This window comes from Erythrolamprus reginae, chromosome 8, assembly GCF_031021105.1.
Source record: "Erythrolamprus reginae isolate rEryReg1 chromosome 8, rEryReg1.hap1, whole genome shotgun sequence".
In the NCBI taxonomy this organism is placed as follows: Eukaryota; Metazoa; Chordata; class Lepidosauria; order Squamata; family Dipsadidae; genus Erythrolamprus; species Erythrolamprus reginae.
Window position 1 is genome coordinate 3,701,524 of NC_091957.1, and position 14,071 is coordinate 3,715,594.

Here is a 14,071-nt window from a genome sequence, read left to right on the forward strand (position 1 = left end):
TACACCCAAGAGTAATCATTAACGGAGAAAATTGCACCGATTTTCACAGTCTCTCTCTTTGTACGTCTTCAGTGCCGTGGCAGAGGGGTCAGGCGGCTTTGAAATGTTCTGAACAGGGCATGTCTAAAACCCCGGCCATCCCCTGCATCTCAAACGATCCATCTGTTAAATAAATTACTGAAAGTTTGCAGAGGATACAACAGTGGTCGGTCTCATTCGAGACAACGAAGAAACGCCATACAGATGGGAGGTTAAACAACTGGCCTCGAGGTGTGACCAGAACAATCTGGAATTGTCAAAACCATAGAAATAGTGCTAGACTTTACGAGAAACCCTCCCATCCTAACGTAGAAACATAGAAGTCTGACGGCAGAAAAAGACCTCATGGTCCATCTAGTCTGCCCTTATGCTATTTTCTGTATTTTATCTTAGGATGGATATATGTTTATCCCAGGCAGGTTTAAATTCAGTTACTGTGGATTTATCTACCACGTCTGCTGGAAGTTTGTTCCAAGCATCTACTACTCTTTCAGTGAAATAATATTTTCTCACGTTGCTTTTGATCTTTCCCCCAACTAACTTCAGATTGTGTCCCCTTGTTCTTGTGTTCACTTTCCTATTAAAAACACTTCCCTCCTGGACCTTATTTAACCCTTTAACATATTTAAATGTTTTGATCATGTCCCCCCTTTCCCTTCTGTCCTCCAGACTCTACAGATTGAGTTCATTAAGTCTTTCCCGATACGTTTTATGCTTAAGACCTTCCACCATTCTTGTAGCCCGTCTTTGGACCCATTCAATTTTATCCATATCTTTTTGTAGGTGAGGTCTCCAGAACTGAACACAGTATTCCAAATGTGGTCTCACCAGTGCTCTATATAGTGGGATCATAATGTCCCTCTTCCTGCTTATGCAGCCAACATCTCTCACAATATTAGACAACACAGTATCAACAGTAGAGACCTTTCAATTTCTAGGTTCTATCATATCTCCAGACCTAAAATGGTCACCAAACATCACAAACGCCATCAAAAAAGCACAACAAATAATGTTCTTTCTGTGCCAACTCAGGAAGCTCAAACTGCCCAAGGAGCTGCTGATCCAGTTCTACAGCGGAATCATTGATTCTGTCATCTGCACCTGTATAACGGTTTGGTTCGGTTCTGAAACCCAGCAAGACCAACACAGACTTCGGAGGAGAATCAGAACTGCAGAAAAAACAATTGCTGCCAACCTGCCTTTCATGGAGGACCTATATACTGCACGAGTCAAAAAGAGGGCGGGTAAAATATTTACTGACCCCTCGCATCCTGGACATAAACTGTTTCAACTCCTACCCTCAAAACGTCGCTACAGAGCACTGCACATCAAGACAACTAGATACAAGAAGAGTTTTTTCCTGATTGCCATTATTCTGCTAAACAAATAATTCCTTCAATGCTGTCAAGCTATTTACTAAGTCTGCACTACTATTACTACTAGTTTTTTCTCACCATTCCTATCACCCGGGATAGAAACTTTACCTGATCCGGAAAGCTGTGCCAAGCAGGATTCTATTCTGAAATAAGCCCGGCGTTATTCTAGCTGCTTGTTCGGTAAAGCCCTTCGATCCGTCTGTCACAAGATAACCTTGGTTTGGAAGGCAGAAGGGCTCACCCGGTTGAGGTCATCTGGAATTGGATCGGGAGTTTATCCAGGGATGGGAGACGTGTCATCTCTTAGACTGCGAACTTTGTAATTGCCGAGCCCTTTATGGCCTCTGATTCAAGGTGGTGCAAAAAAAATAATAATAATATCCCGCTGACATCCACATCCAGGTATAATCTATTAAAGCTATAATCTATTACTACTGTAATGCTCTCTACATGGGGCTACCTTTGAAAAGTGTTTGGAAACTTCAGATCGTGCAGAATGCAGCTGCGAGAGCAATCATGGGCTTCCCCAGGTATGCCCATGTTACACCAACACTCTGCAGTCTGCATTGGTTGCCGATCAGTTTCCGGTCACAATTCAAAGTGTTGGTTATGACCTATAAAGCCCTTCATGGTATCGGTCCAGAATATCTCCAAGACTGCCTTCTGCCGCATGAATCCCAGCGACCGATTAGGTCCCACAGAGTTGGCCTTCTCCGGGTCCCGTCGACTAAACAATGTCGTTTGGCGGGTCCCAGGGGAAGAACCTTCTCTGTGGCGGCCCCGACCCTCTGGAACCAGCTCCCCCCTGAGATTAGAACTGCCCCCACCCTCCTTGCCTTCCGCAAACTCCTTAAAACCCACCTCTGCCATCAGGCATGGGGGAACTGAGATATTCTTTCCCCCTAGGCCTTTACAATTTATGCATGGTATGTTTGTTTGTATGTATGCTTGGTTTTACAAATAAGGGTTTTTTAGCTGTTTTAGTATTGGATTTACATGCTGTTTTGTACTACTGTTGTTAGCCGCCCCAAGTCTACGGAGGGGGGCGACATACAAATCCAATAAATAATAATAATAATATTCAGACGGAGTCGGCATGGTGCTTTGAAGTTCAGAAGAAGAAAAATCAAAAGCTTGCTGCCGCCGTTTCTTAGCAGGCATATTAGCCTGATTAAATTAAAAATAAAAATAAATAAACCATCTCTCGGCGTACCATTGTATTTCTTCTATTATGGTTTGAAGTCTACGGAGGGGGGCGACATACAAATCCAATAAATAATAATAATAATAAATATTGTTAGATCTTTGCATACCACCAATACGGACTGGACAAAACAAATAAAATAAATAAGTACAGTAAACTAAAATATGCATTGATATATATGGAAATTTTGGTGGAGGAAAATAAATAAATAAATAAAGTTTAATGCTGTAAAGCAGAGGTCTTCAAACTTGGCGACTTTAAGACTTGTGGACTTCAACTCCCAGAATTCTCCAGCCAGGATAGCTAGCTGGAGAATTCTGGGAGTTGAAGTCCACAAGTCTTAAAGTCGCCAAGTTTGAAGACCTCTGCTGTAAAGTCTGGTCTCATTTAGAGCTAAGCTTCTTCCACCTTGAATAATACAGCCCTGACTTTTAAAAACAAACAAACATATGGCTCACCCAGAAGAATCCCACTATTTTTATTTTTTTTGGAAATGCCCTACATTTAAACCGTAGCTTATTTCCTTGATAATCCTATGGTAAGGCTCCTTTTCTGTTCTATTCACTTACTTAGAACCCTTTTTCTTCTTCTTTTGCTTGCCATATAATCTTGTTCCTCTGGCCCAGCTCCTGCCCCAAGGACTGTGGATGTGGGGGAGACATCCACATGCTGCAGGCCTGTTTCCCCCCCCCCCGGTGGAATCTGATGATGAAGGCTCCTCTGACCAAGAAGACATGAGTGACAGGGAGGAGGAGAGTGGGGCAGACAGCTCAGAAGGAGATCAATTATCTAGCTCCTCCTTGGATTCAGAACAAGAGTTCATGATACAGCCACGCATGCGGAGAGCGATGCATAGGCAGCAACAACTGAAGGATTATTACAAGAGAAAACGAGGCCACCTGTGGTTGGGTGGGGCTGTGGTCATTAGTGAGGCTGCTATAAAGAGCAGCCTGTGGAGGATTATCTGATCATTGTGTTTCGTGCCTGACTTTGACCTTTTGTGTGCTGATTTTCCCCCACTTTGAAACTAAACCAGAGCAAAGTGTGTTTCACTTTGTGAAAGAAGGACTGTGAATTGCCTCACAGCTGCAAGCTAAGTATCACAGGACTCATAAGGGACTTGTACCGATTACCAGTTTGTTTGGAGACGAGTGCTCTTGGCTATACCAAAAGAGGGCTTGATTTAAGTGAATTTTCATTATAAAGAACATTGTTTTGAATTTTCAAACGTGTGTGTGTCTGAAATTTGTACCTGTGAATTTTTGGGAGGAGTCTACCAGAGAGCCCGACAGAACAGTTCCCATTTATCCTAGACACCTGTTTATCCAGAGTCTCTCAACCTCGACCTTTTTAAGAGGTGTAAACTTCAACTCCCAGAATTCCACAGCCCACAGGAGGAATTCTGGGAGCTGAAGTTCTGCTTAGGTTGAGCTGAAGTTCTGCTAACGTTTAGCAGCATGGTCTTGCCTCCAGGAACCCGACAGCAGAGAAAACTGATAATAACATTTTCATTTCTTTTCGTTTACCTTTTAGATCCAGGAAGGAAAAGACGGCGTTTGCAGCAACACGGCAGATCAGTTGCAAATAGAATTATAATTTTTTTCCTGGTTCCTGCTCGGTATTTCAATACAACACCCGCTCAGCGTTTTTTTTTCCAACTCCTCGACTCAAAATATTGGTGTTTGCTCACTGCCCATTTGGAAAGGAAGGGGGAGAAAAGAAAAACGGATTATTTACTCAACAGAAATGCCAATTTTGAAAGCTCTTGAAACGGGAGACAGATTGCTGCCATGGAAAAGGGCACTTTGTGGATTCCAGTTTTGGTAAACACACAGCCTGAGATCAGATAAATCTGGGTGGGTCAATAACCTAAGAATGGGAAAAAAAATAATAAGAACAACAGAACAACCTCACCTGCCAGGGTTTTGACGTAGCAGCTGAAGACAACAAGGGCAACACAGCCAGCCAAGACAGGTAATAATTTATTTATTTATTTATTTATTGATTGGATTTGTATGCCGCCCCTCTCCGTAGACTCGGGGTGGCTAACAACAGTAATAAAAACAGCATGTAACAATCCAATATTAAAACAGTTGAAAACCCTTATTATAAAACCAAACACACATACAGACATACCATGCATAAAATTGTAAAGGCCTAGGGGGAAAGAGTATCTCAATTCCCCCATGCCTGGCGACAGAGGTGGGTTTTAAGAAGCTTACGAAAGGCAAGGAGAGTGGGGGCAATTCTAATCTCTGGGGGGGAGTTGGTTCCAGAGGGCCAGGGCCGCCACAGAGAAGGCTCTTCCCCTGGGTCCCGCCAAGCGACATTGTTTAGTTGACGGGACCTGGAGAAGACCCACTCTGTGGGACCTAACTGGTCACTGGGATTCGTGCAGCAGAAGGCGGTCCCGGAGATAATCTGGTCCGGTGCCATGAAGGGCTTTATAGGTCATAACCAACACTGTGAATTGTGACTGGAAACTGATCAGCAACCAATGCAGACTGTGGAGTGTTGGTGTGACATGGGCACATTTAGGGAAGCCCATGATTGCTCTCGCAGCTGCATTCTGCACGATCTGAAGTTTCCGAACACTTTTCAAAGGTAGCCCCATGTAGAGAGCGTTACAGTAGTCGAGCCTCGAGGTGATGAGGGCATGAGTGACTGTGAGCAGTGACTCCCGGTCCAACTAGGGCCGCAACTGGTGCACCAGGCGAACCTGGGCAAACGCCCCCCTCGCCACAGCTGAAAGATGTTTCTCTAATGTGAGCTGTGGATCGAGGAGGACGCCCAAGCTGCGGACCCTCTCTGAGGGGGGTCAATGATTCCCCCCCCCCAGGGTGATGGACGGACGGATGGAATTGTCCTTGGGAGGCAAAACCCACAGCCATAATAATAATAATAATTTATTAGATTTGTATGCTGCCCCTCTCCGAATCCTCGGAGTGCTTGGCTTATGAGGGTCGTAAGGAAGTAATGCACCCCATTGTTTTTCGCAGCCTGCAGTAATGGTGCGAATGCGAAACTTTAGATATACATTATTTGCATTGTCAGGAGTGCGCGTGTAAATTTTGCCTTTCTTCAGACCGACAGTGTAGCTGCAGTTGTGTGGAGTGGTACCCACAGGGCACCCCCCCCCTTGTGTCTTGCTGGAGGGAAGAGTTCGCCATCACTGGGGTAGGGCCTTCTCTGTGGCTGCCCCGTCCTTATGGCACCAACTAACCCCCGATGTCCGTACTGCTCCCATCCTATTGTCCTTCGGAAAGGCCATGAAGACCTGAGTTTTCCAGCAGGCCTGGGGGCCGTGAATGTAACATCACATCTGATTTGTAACTGGCTCTGTATGTAGGTTTGATTGGATGGTTTCATTAGGGTCTGTTATGGGCTTTTACTGTTCTTATGCCTAATGTTTGACTTTGTTTATTGTATGCACTAATTACTGTTGTAAGACGCCCTGAGTCCCACTGGGATTGGGCTGCATAGAAGTCAAATCAAATAAATTGAATTAAATAAATTGAATTAAATGAAATGAAATTAAACACATGGAGGCAGCTGGAGGAATAAGGGGCTACATCCACCAGTGGGGAGATGCTTCCCCGGAAAAATCAGTTTCATGCCTTATTATGAAGATATTGTGTGAAATCAAGAATATCCAGCCTTTGAAGCAAGCCCTCCTTGAAGTTTATTAAGTTGGAAAGCTACGCTGCCTTGTTCAACTGGCAAAGAAACATCCGAACTGCCTTTTCATTGAAATCCACCTGCCCTTTGAACAAGAGAAAGCTTACCCAGGTTTCCTCTTTCGGATAATAAAAAAGGGAGGAAGGAGACTAGAATCGTTTTTTTTTTAAACAGGCATTAGGAGGAAGTTTTTATTAACCTCAAGAACAATTATGGTAAATTCACAGAGGAGAAAAAACTTTTTAAAAAAGAAAGAACAGTGAAAGAAAAAAGGAAAGGAAAGAAGGAAAGAAAGATAGATAGAAAGAAAGAAAGAAAGGGGGAAAAGAAAAAAAGAAAGAAAGAAAGAGGGAGAAAAAGAAGGAAGGAAAGGTTGATAGGGAGGGAGAAAGGAAAGGAGGGAGGGAGAAAGGAAGGAAAGAAAGAGGGAGGGAGAAAAAGAAGGAAGGAAGGGTAGATAGGGAGGGAGAAAACGAAAGGAAGGAAGGAAGGAAAGAAAGAGGGAGGGAGGAAGAAAAGAAGGAAGGGTAGATAGGGAGGGAGAAAGGAAGGAAAGAAAGAAAGGAAGGAAGGGGGCGAAAAAGAAGGAAGGAACAAAGGGTAGATAGGGAGGGAGAAAAAGAAGGAAGGAAGGGTAGATAGAGAGGGAGGAAGAAAAGAAGGAAGGGTAGATAGGGAGAAAGGAAAGAAGGAAGGAAGGAAGGAGGAAGGAAAGAAGGAAGGGTAGATAGGGAGGGAGAAAGGAAAGAAAGAAAGAAAATAAATCTGCTCAATACTAAGAGAATTGCCAAGCCAGTTTTGTGCCCAAACGCCTGTTAAGCTAGTCAAGAAGCTGGCCAAATGCCTGGAAAAAAGACACACAGGCAAACGCACAAAGGTGGTGTGAGTCTCCAGCTATAGCCCAATTTCACAAACTGCAGCGGAAGCCTACAAAACCCACAAAGGCTAAATCCCGGCAGCAGGCCGCACATTTTCACAACCATCCTAGGAAGGGAGAAAAGAACCTTGTAGAGAAGGAGAGGCCTGGAATGTTTGTTTAACTTTGCTGGGCATCCTCTCCAGAAAATTTCCAGCAGTGCTCAAAGCAGCGAAGGGAAAAACATTCCAGCGCCACTCCTTCCTGGGGTGGGGGACAAACATACATTTCCCAGGGCCAAGATACAGTACGTGCATTGATTTCTGCAGATTGGGAAAGTTCTTCAAACATCTAAGCCAGGAAGGTGGGCAAAAAGGGATCAACCCAATTTCTGGAGGTTGGCAATTTGATTCTCGGGATTAAAATGTACCCACTTACATCTATCTATCTATCTATCTATCTATCTATCTATCTATCTATCTATCTATCTATCTATCTATCTATCATTCTCCCTACCTATCTATCTACTTACCTAATCTATCATCTTCTGCTTTCTTTCTTTCTTTCTATCTATCTATCCATCTTCTTTATCCTCTCTCTCATCTATCCATCATCTATCATCTAGCTTCTTCTTTGTCATCTATCTATCTATCTATCCATCTTCTTTATCCTCTCTCATCTATCCATCATCTTTCATCTAGCTTCTTCTTTGTCATCTATCTATCTATCTATCTATCTATCTATCTATCTATCTATCTATCTATCTATCTATCTATCTACCATTCTACCTACCTACCTATCTACTTTCCTAATCTATCATCTTCTGCTTTATATCTATCTATCTAGATAGATGACAAAGAAGAAGCTAGATCAAAATCAACATGAGGAAATATTATTTCACTGAAAGAGTAGTAGATCCTTGGAACAAACTTCCAGCAGACGTGGTTGGTAAATCCACAGTAACTGAATTTAAACATGCCTGGGATAAACATACCGTATATCCATCCTAAGATAAAACACAGGAAATAGTATAAGGGCAGACTAGATGGACCAGGAGGTCTTTTTCTGCCGTCAGTCTTCTATGTTTCTATCTATCTATCTATCTATCTATCTATCTATCTATCTATCTATCTATCTATCTATCTATCCATCCATCCATCCATCTTCTTTATCCTCTCTCATCTATCCATCATCTTTCATCTAGCTTCTTCTTTGTCATCTATCTATCTATCTATCTATCTATCTATCTATCTATCTATCTATCTATCTCTATAACCTATCATCTATGTATCATTATCTATCTGTCATCTTCTGCTTTAGCCTATCTCTCTCTCTCTCCTTCCCAAACCTATTATCTATTCTGCTCTATGTATTTATGTATCTGTCTATCTATATATCTATGTTCTGATTTATCCTCTCTCTCATCTAGCTATCCATCATCTATCACCTATCTTCTTCTTTATCATCCATCCATCCATCTATCCGTCCGTCCGTCAATGCTTCCTTCTCAGCCTGGATCCTCTTTCGCCTTCTTTATTTAGTCAATCATTGTCAATATTTTGTTCTGCAGCTGCCTATTTCCTCCCATGAGGAAATTGCAATTGTTTTCTAGGAGCTGATTAAAAGCCCATTAAAAGACCCAAGGAAGTAAAGGTGGGCAGCCTACACATTTTTAATAAATAATAAAGGAATAAAATCTAACAGCGCTAGGTTGCTACACTGGGTGGGCACAAAGCTTTGTAGCTTGTTTGGCACGCAGGAATATAACTCAGCACCCCCAGCAGGATCGATCCAGGGTTCGAATCCACCCACCCACACATCTTTGGAATGTGTATGTTTGCGTATTGCACAAGATTTCAACACAGGATCGCAGCCTGATCTCCAAGGTTAATTTTTTCCTCCTCCTCCCCCACCATTTCCCCCCCTTTTCTCTCCACACTCTTTCCCTCCTGATGCTTTTGGACCTCCACTCCCATCATCCCCAGCCAGTGGCTTCAAAGGCTTCCTAAACAAGCCAGAAAGTAATCAAACAAGCAAATCCTCCCATCCTGTTCTGCCATCCTATTTCAAAACAGAAGGACTACAAAACCCATGCATGATTCCCAAAGGCGCGGGCGGGGAATCATGGGCTTTGTAGTCCAGGGCTCCAAAGTTATTATGAAAGGGGGGGGGGATTTTTGAAGCGGGGGAAGCTTCTGTCCCTGTCCTCTGTCTGCATAAAAGCAAGCCCGAGTCCCCGCCGGGGTCGGTCACTCACACAATCGCCGGCCGCCCCGCTCCGCCGTCTCTGCTTTGACCTCCCCTCAGACGTGTCTCCCTTCTCCAGGCCGACACGCCCCCGCCGCGCGCGGATTGGTCAACGGGGCGCGTGACGTTGCTCAAACGCGGTCTTGATTGGTTATTAGCGCCGCTTCCCCCTCCTTTTTTTTGAGACCCCGCCTCTTTTTGCATAGCATCGCCCTTTTGCAAGAGCAAGGGACGTGCGGTGCGTTGCGGTGGAAGGGGAGGAATTTTGGGCCGCCCCGGGAGCCGTACTTTCGGGTCACGTGCTCCTTCACTAGCCGCTTCCTGAAGTGGGCTGGACGGGAGCTTTTTTACGACACTGCCGCCGAGCGCGGAAAGCCGGGCGAGGCGGACCGGCGAGAGCGGGAAAAAAAAGCAAGCTAGACATGTTCGGGGGCGCCGAAGAGGAGGATGCCGACTTCGTGTCTCCTACGGGGGGGTGAGAATACGGGAGGGGGGGGGCTGGGGGCGGGACCGGAAGAGGAACTAGGCACTTCCGTTCGCTTGTCAAACTTGAGGAGGGGGCAACTTGGAGCACCCCTCTTGGTTTAAGTGAGGGCTGTTTTTGGTGTCCCAGCCAGAATGCCTCTGAGCATGCGCAGAGGGCGTTTGAACTTCGTGAGGGGGGGTTGACTAAAAGCATAGCTGGCTTTCTGAGCCCAGAGAATGCCTCTGACCATGTGCAGAGGGCATTTGAGTTTCTGGGGGAGTGCCTAAAACCAGAGCTGGCTTTCTGAGCCCAGAGAATGCCTCTGAGCATGCGCAGAGGGCATTTGAACTTCTTGAGGGGGCATTGACTAGAGCCATAGCTGGCTTTCTGAGCCCAGAGAATGCCTCTGAGCATGTGCAGAGGGCATTTAAACTTCTTGAGGGGGGGATGGACGGAAGGACCGACAGTGTGGGTGTCTAAAATCACAAGTGGCTTTTTCTGCGCGTGTGCAGAGTGCAGTTTGGAAATCACTTCCCCTCCCCCTATAATATTGGACATCGCAGGGTCTCAAAGGAGACTCCTGAGCATATGCAGAGGGGCTCTTCAAGGAAAGCTTTTGAATTGTGTTCAAGTCCCAGATGTCTTGCTTGCACACACACAATATATAACCTATTTAAAGTGGGGGGCGCGAAAAGAATCTTTTCATTCATTCCATTGCAAGAGAGTCATTTGAGTGAAAAAAACTATAATCTATAAACTATTAGTGGCACATGATCTCCCCATATTTTTATCCTATCCATCCATCTTCTTATCCTCTCATCTATCCATCATCTAGCTTCTTCTTTATCATCTATCTATCTATCATTCATTCATTCATTTCTTAACCACCCATCTCCCTATGTTCTCTCTCACGTTTTCCTACCTTGCAGGGTTACTGTATATGGTGACTATAAGCATTTCGAAGCCACCCACTTTTCAGAGTGAGATGGGCGGCAGCTTCAATTTAATACATAAAATAATCAAGGATTCTCAGGGCGGAGAGTTCACACACTGCATTAAGGCTTACTCGGTCACATACTTTACCACCATTATGGCTGGTAAATTATAGATTATTGCTTGGGGTGTGGCTTTTAAACACAACCATTTGTAACTCAGTTAAATCACAGCCCAGGACAGCCTAATGTGTTGTGTGAGGCCTGGACAGTCGTATTCACGACATCTGAAGAGTGCCCTGTTGCGTAGACTTGCTTTACTAAACACCGAATCCTAAGTTCTTATTTTAAAAAATAGAGTCAGTTGCTGGTTAAATAAAGCTCAACAGTGTTTCTGTATTCTTTTGTCAATTGTACCATTGTTGTAGCGGACAATGACCAATCTATTTCCCAAATTAAGGACATAAACAGGCATAATGTCTTGGTAGTTGTTTATTATTATTATTATTACTACTACTACTACTACTACACCAAACTTACATAAACATCCATACATATACCACAATATCAAAACATCAATAGTTATACTGCCCATAAACATATATCTTAAATTTGCTCCATTTTATACTTTTATCTCCTGTCTGATTTCCTTCTATATTTCATACTACTCCCCTTCCTCTATCTTCCTCTCTTTCCTCTACCTTCTTTTTCCCTCTCTCCCTCTTTCCTACTTCCTTCCTCTCCCTCCCCCCTTCCTTTCTACTTCCTCTTCCTCCCCTGAGTAGGTCTCATCATGATCCATTTTATTTATTTATGGTTAGCAGTCCAGCAATTCAGAAACCCCCAACTTCATTCCAACATCGGAGCTATCCTTAAACTTATATATCTTTCCCTTTATCCATATTTATATATCTTTCTTAGTAGCTGTGTGGTCGAAAACTAGTTGCTAGTTGTGTGGTGTTTAGTGAGCACTGAAGAGGTTGGTGGGGAGAATAATTATCTTGTCTCCGAATGTTGCAAGAATGTGCTTGGTTAAGCAAGCCGGCTTGCTAAGTTGTGCAATGAAAGGGCAAAGGGTTGGGTGGGTAGAAGCTTGTGTTGATTAGATTAGTGTTTGTGACTCCGCTGGCTTTGGAAATACGAGGGGTTGGGGGTTGGAAGAGATATTCCTGCTTGTCAAATTTACCTGTGTACCTGCATTATTCCAGGTTAAGCAGCCTGCAGAGCACAGAAACATAGTAAAATAATTACACCCAAGAAATGAAAGGCATCAGAGAAGGAATTAAAACTTAGCCACAAAAGCCACCCTTCCCTGCCCGTCTGCACATCGTCCCATGCTTTCCACCACAAATTGGTTGCGGGGAACAGTTTGTTGGCTTGCAAGGTAGACTCTCCTTTCCAGATCGTAGTTTGCGTAAATAGGCTTAAGATAAAACCAGGGTCTGGCTTTGCTTGTAGGCAAACATGCGCGAACTCAGCAGCGTTGCCCTTAAGTTTGCCTAGAGATATGTGGCATGTACATTGATATTGATAAAATTGAACGGGTCCAAAGACGGGCTACAAAAATGGTGGAAAGTCTTAAGCATAAAACCTATCAGGAAAGACTTCATGACACTAAGCAAGGCAGGGAGCTTCCTTACTACGTGGTCAGAACTGGGTTTTATTTATTTATTTGATTTGATTTGATTTGATTTCACAAAACTGGTGGAAGGCCTTAAGCATAAAACTTATCAGGAAAGACTTCATGAACTCAGTCTGTATACTGTAGTCTGGAGGACAGAAGGGAAAGGGGGGACGTGATCGAAACATTTACGGTAAATATGTGAAAGGGTTAAATAAGGTTCAGGAGGGAAGTGTTTTTAATAGGAAAGTGGACACGAGAACAGGGGGGCACAGTCTGAAGTCAGTTGGGGGAAAGATGAGAACCAACGTGAGAAAATATTTGACTGAAAGAGTAGTAGATGCTTGGAACAAACTTCCAGCAGATGTGGTTGGTAAATCCACAGTAACTGAATTTAAACATGCGTGGGATAAACATAGATCCATCCTAAGATAAAATACAGGAAATAGTATATAAGGGCAGACTAGATGGATCAGCTGGTCTTTTTCCGCTGTCAATCTTTTATGTTTCTACATGTCTAAGGGTGATGACTCTGTCTATACATTACCTTCTCGGTTTTACTGAAAAGCATCCCGTGGAAACATTTCCCTCCAGCCCAGCTCCAATAAACAGAATAACCAAGATAAAATGTAGATAAAAGTACATTTCTGGATAGAATTATATCTGGGCACACACAAAGCTCCAAAGAGCCCTGTAAAGTAGATGACATTGAGAGAAATTCAAGGAGGGCTGCAATATAAGTGAGGACTTGAATCAGCCCAATGCTTGATTTAATTTCTGTTGTCATTGACGAGAGGGAGGAAACTGGAGAAGCGTCCGAACTCTACCGTTGCCGATAGTTTTGTATGGAAAAAAAATTCTTAGAGGGCAAGAAAAGAAAGAAAGAAAAAACAGGATGGGAAGGTCAGGAGGAAATGTCATAATAGGGGAACTCCACGATTGCATTCTTGTGATCAGCGTGGCTTGGCTTTGCAAAAAAAGGGAAGATTTTGCAACTCTTGGGCGGTTTCCACATGGTCCATGCGTTTCGAACCCTTGGCGATGAGATGCAAAGATAGACAGTGAAGGTAAAGGAGGATCCGGCCTTCCCTGCCTCACTTTAGAGATAAGCTGGGACTTCAACTCCCATAATTCCTTTGCCCTTGGTTGGGGAGGGAACTTCTTGTACTTTTCAATTTGGGGAAAGCTAGTACAGTACTGTATTTGTCAATTTTTTCCCCTCTCTCTTCCTCCCTCTCTCTTTCTTCCTTTCCCTCCTTTCCTCCCTCTCTCCCCCTTTCCTCCTCTGTTTCTCTCGTTCCCCATCTCTTTTCCCCTTCTTTCTTCCTTCCTCCCTATCCCTCTCTTTTCCCATCTCTCGCCCTCCTTCTCTCCCTCTTCCTACTTCCCTCCCTCTTTCTCTCCCTCCATCTCTCTTTCTCTGCCCCAACTCTCTCGCCCTCTTTCCCTTTCTCCCTCTCTCTCTCCTCCTCTCTTCCTTCCTCCCTCTCCCCCTTCTCTCTCCCTGTCTTCAACATTGATGATAAATACCCTTTAGTTATACAGTATGTATGTATGTATGTATGTATAAATATGTATATAGTCTCCCTTCCCTTTCATTATCAGCAAAAATATGTTATACAGTATATACACATACACATAAATACATACAT

The 14,071-nt window shown here is 43.8% G+C and overlaps 2 protein-coding genes across 6 annotated transcripts in view; one reads left to right on the plus strand and one right to left on the minus strand.

Annotated features, from left to right (window-relative positions):
• The window catches only part of SLC31A1 (solute carrier family 31 member 1), a 24,820-nt gene extending 15,320 nt beyond the window's left edge, over nucleotides 1-9,500 (minus strand). Inside the window, exons 1-2 of one of the 2 annotated variants that reach the window (XM_070758519.1) lie at nucleotides 9,411-9,500; nucleotides 4,146-4,308 (exon numbers count right to left, since the gene is read on the minus strand). The gene's annotated coding sequence lies outside the window, so the exon portion shown is untranslated. Of the gene's footprint in view, nucleotides 1-1,523; nucleotides 1,760-4,145; nucleotides 4,309-9,410 lie in introns of those variants that run through there. The other variant, XM_070758520.1, reaches the window with a different exon arrangement.
• Nucleotides 9,501-9,645: 145 nt separating this feature from the next.
• The window catches only part of FKBP15 (FKBP prolyl isomerase family member 15), a 51,369-nt gene continuing 46,943 nt past the window's right edge, over nucleotides 9,646-14,071 (plus strand). The window contains exon 1 of one of the 4 annotated variants that reach the window (XM_070758534.1): nucleotides 9,646-9,875. In XM_070758534.1, the coding sequence (XP_070614635.1) occupies nucleotides 9,823-9,875 (53 nt within the window). In that variant the 5' untranslated portion in view covers nucleotides 9,646-9,822. The remainder of the gene's footprint in view (nucleotides 9,876-14,071) is intronic. The other 3 variants (XM_070758533.1, XM_070758531.1, XM_070758529.1) reach the window with 3 other exon arrangements.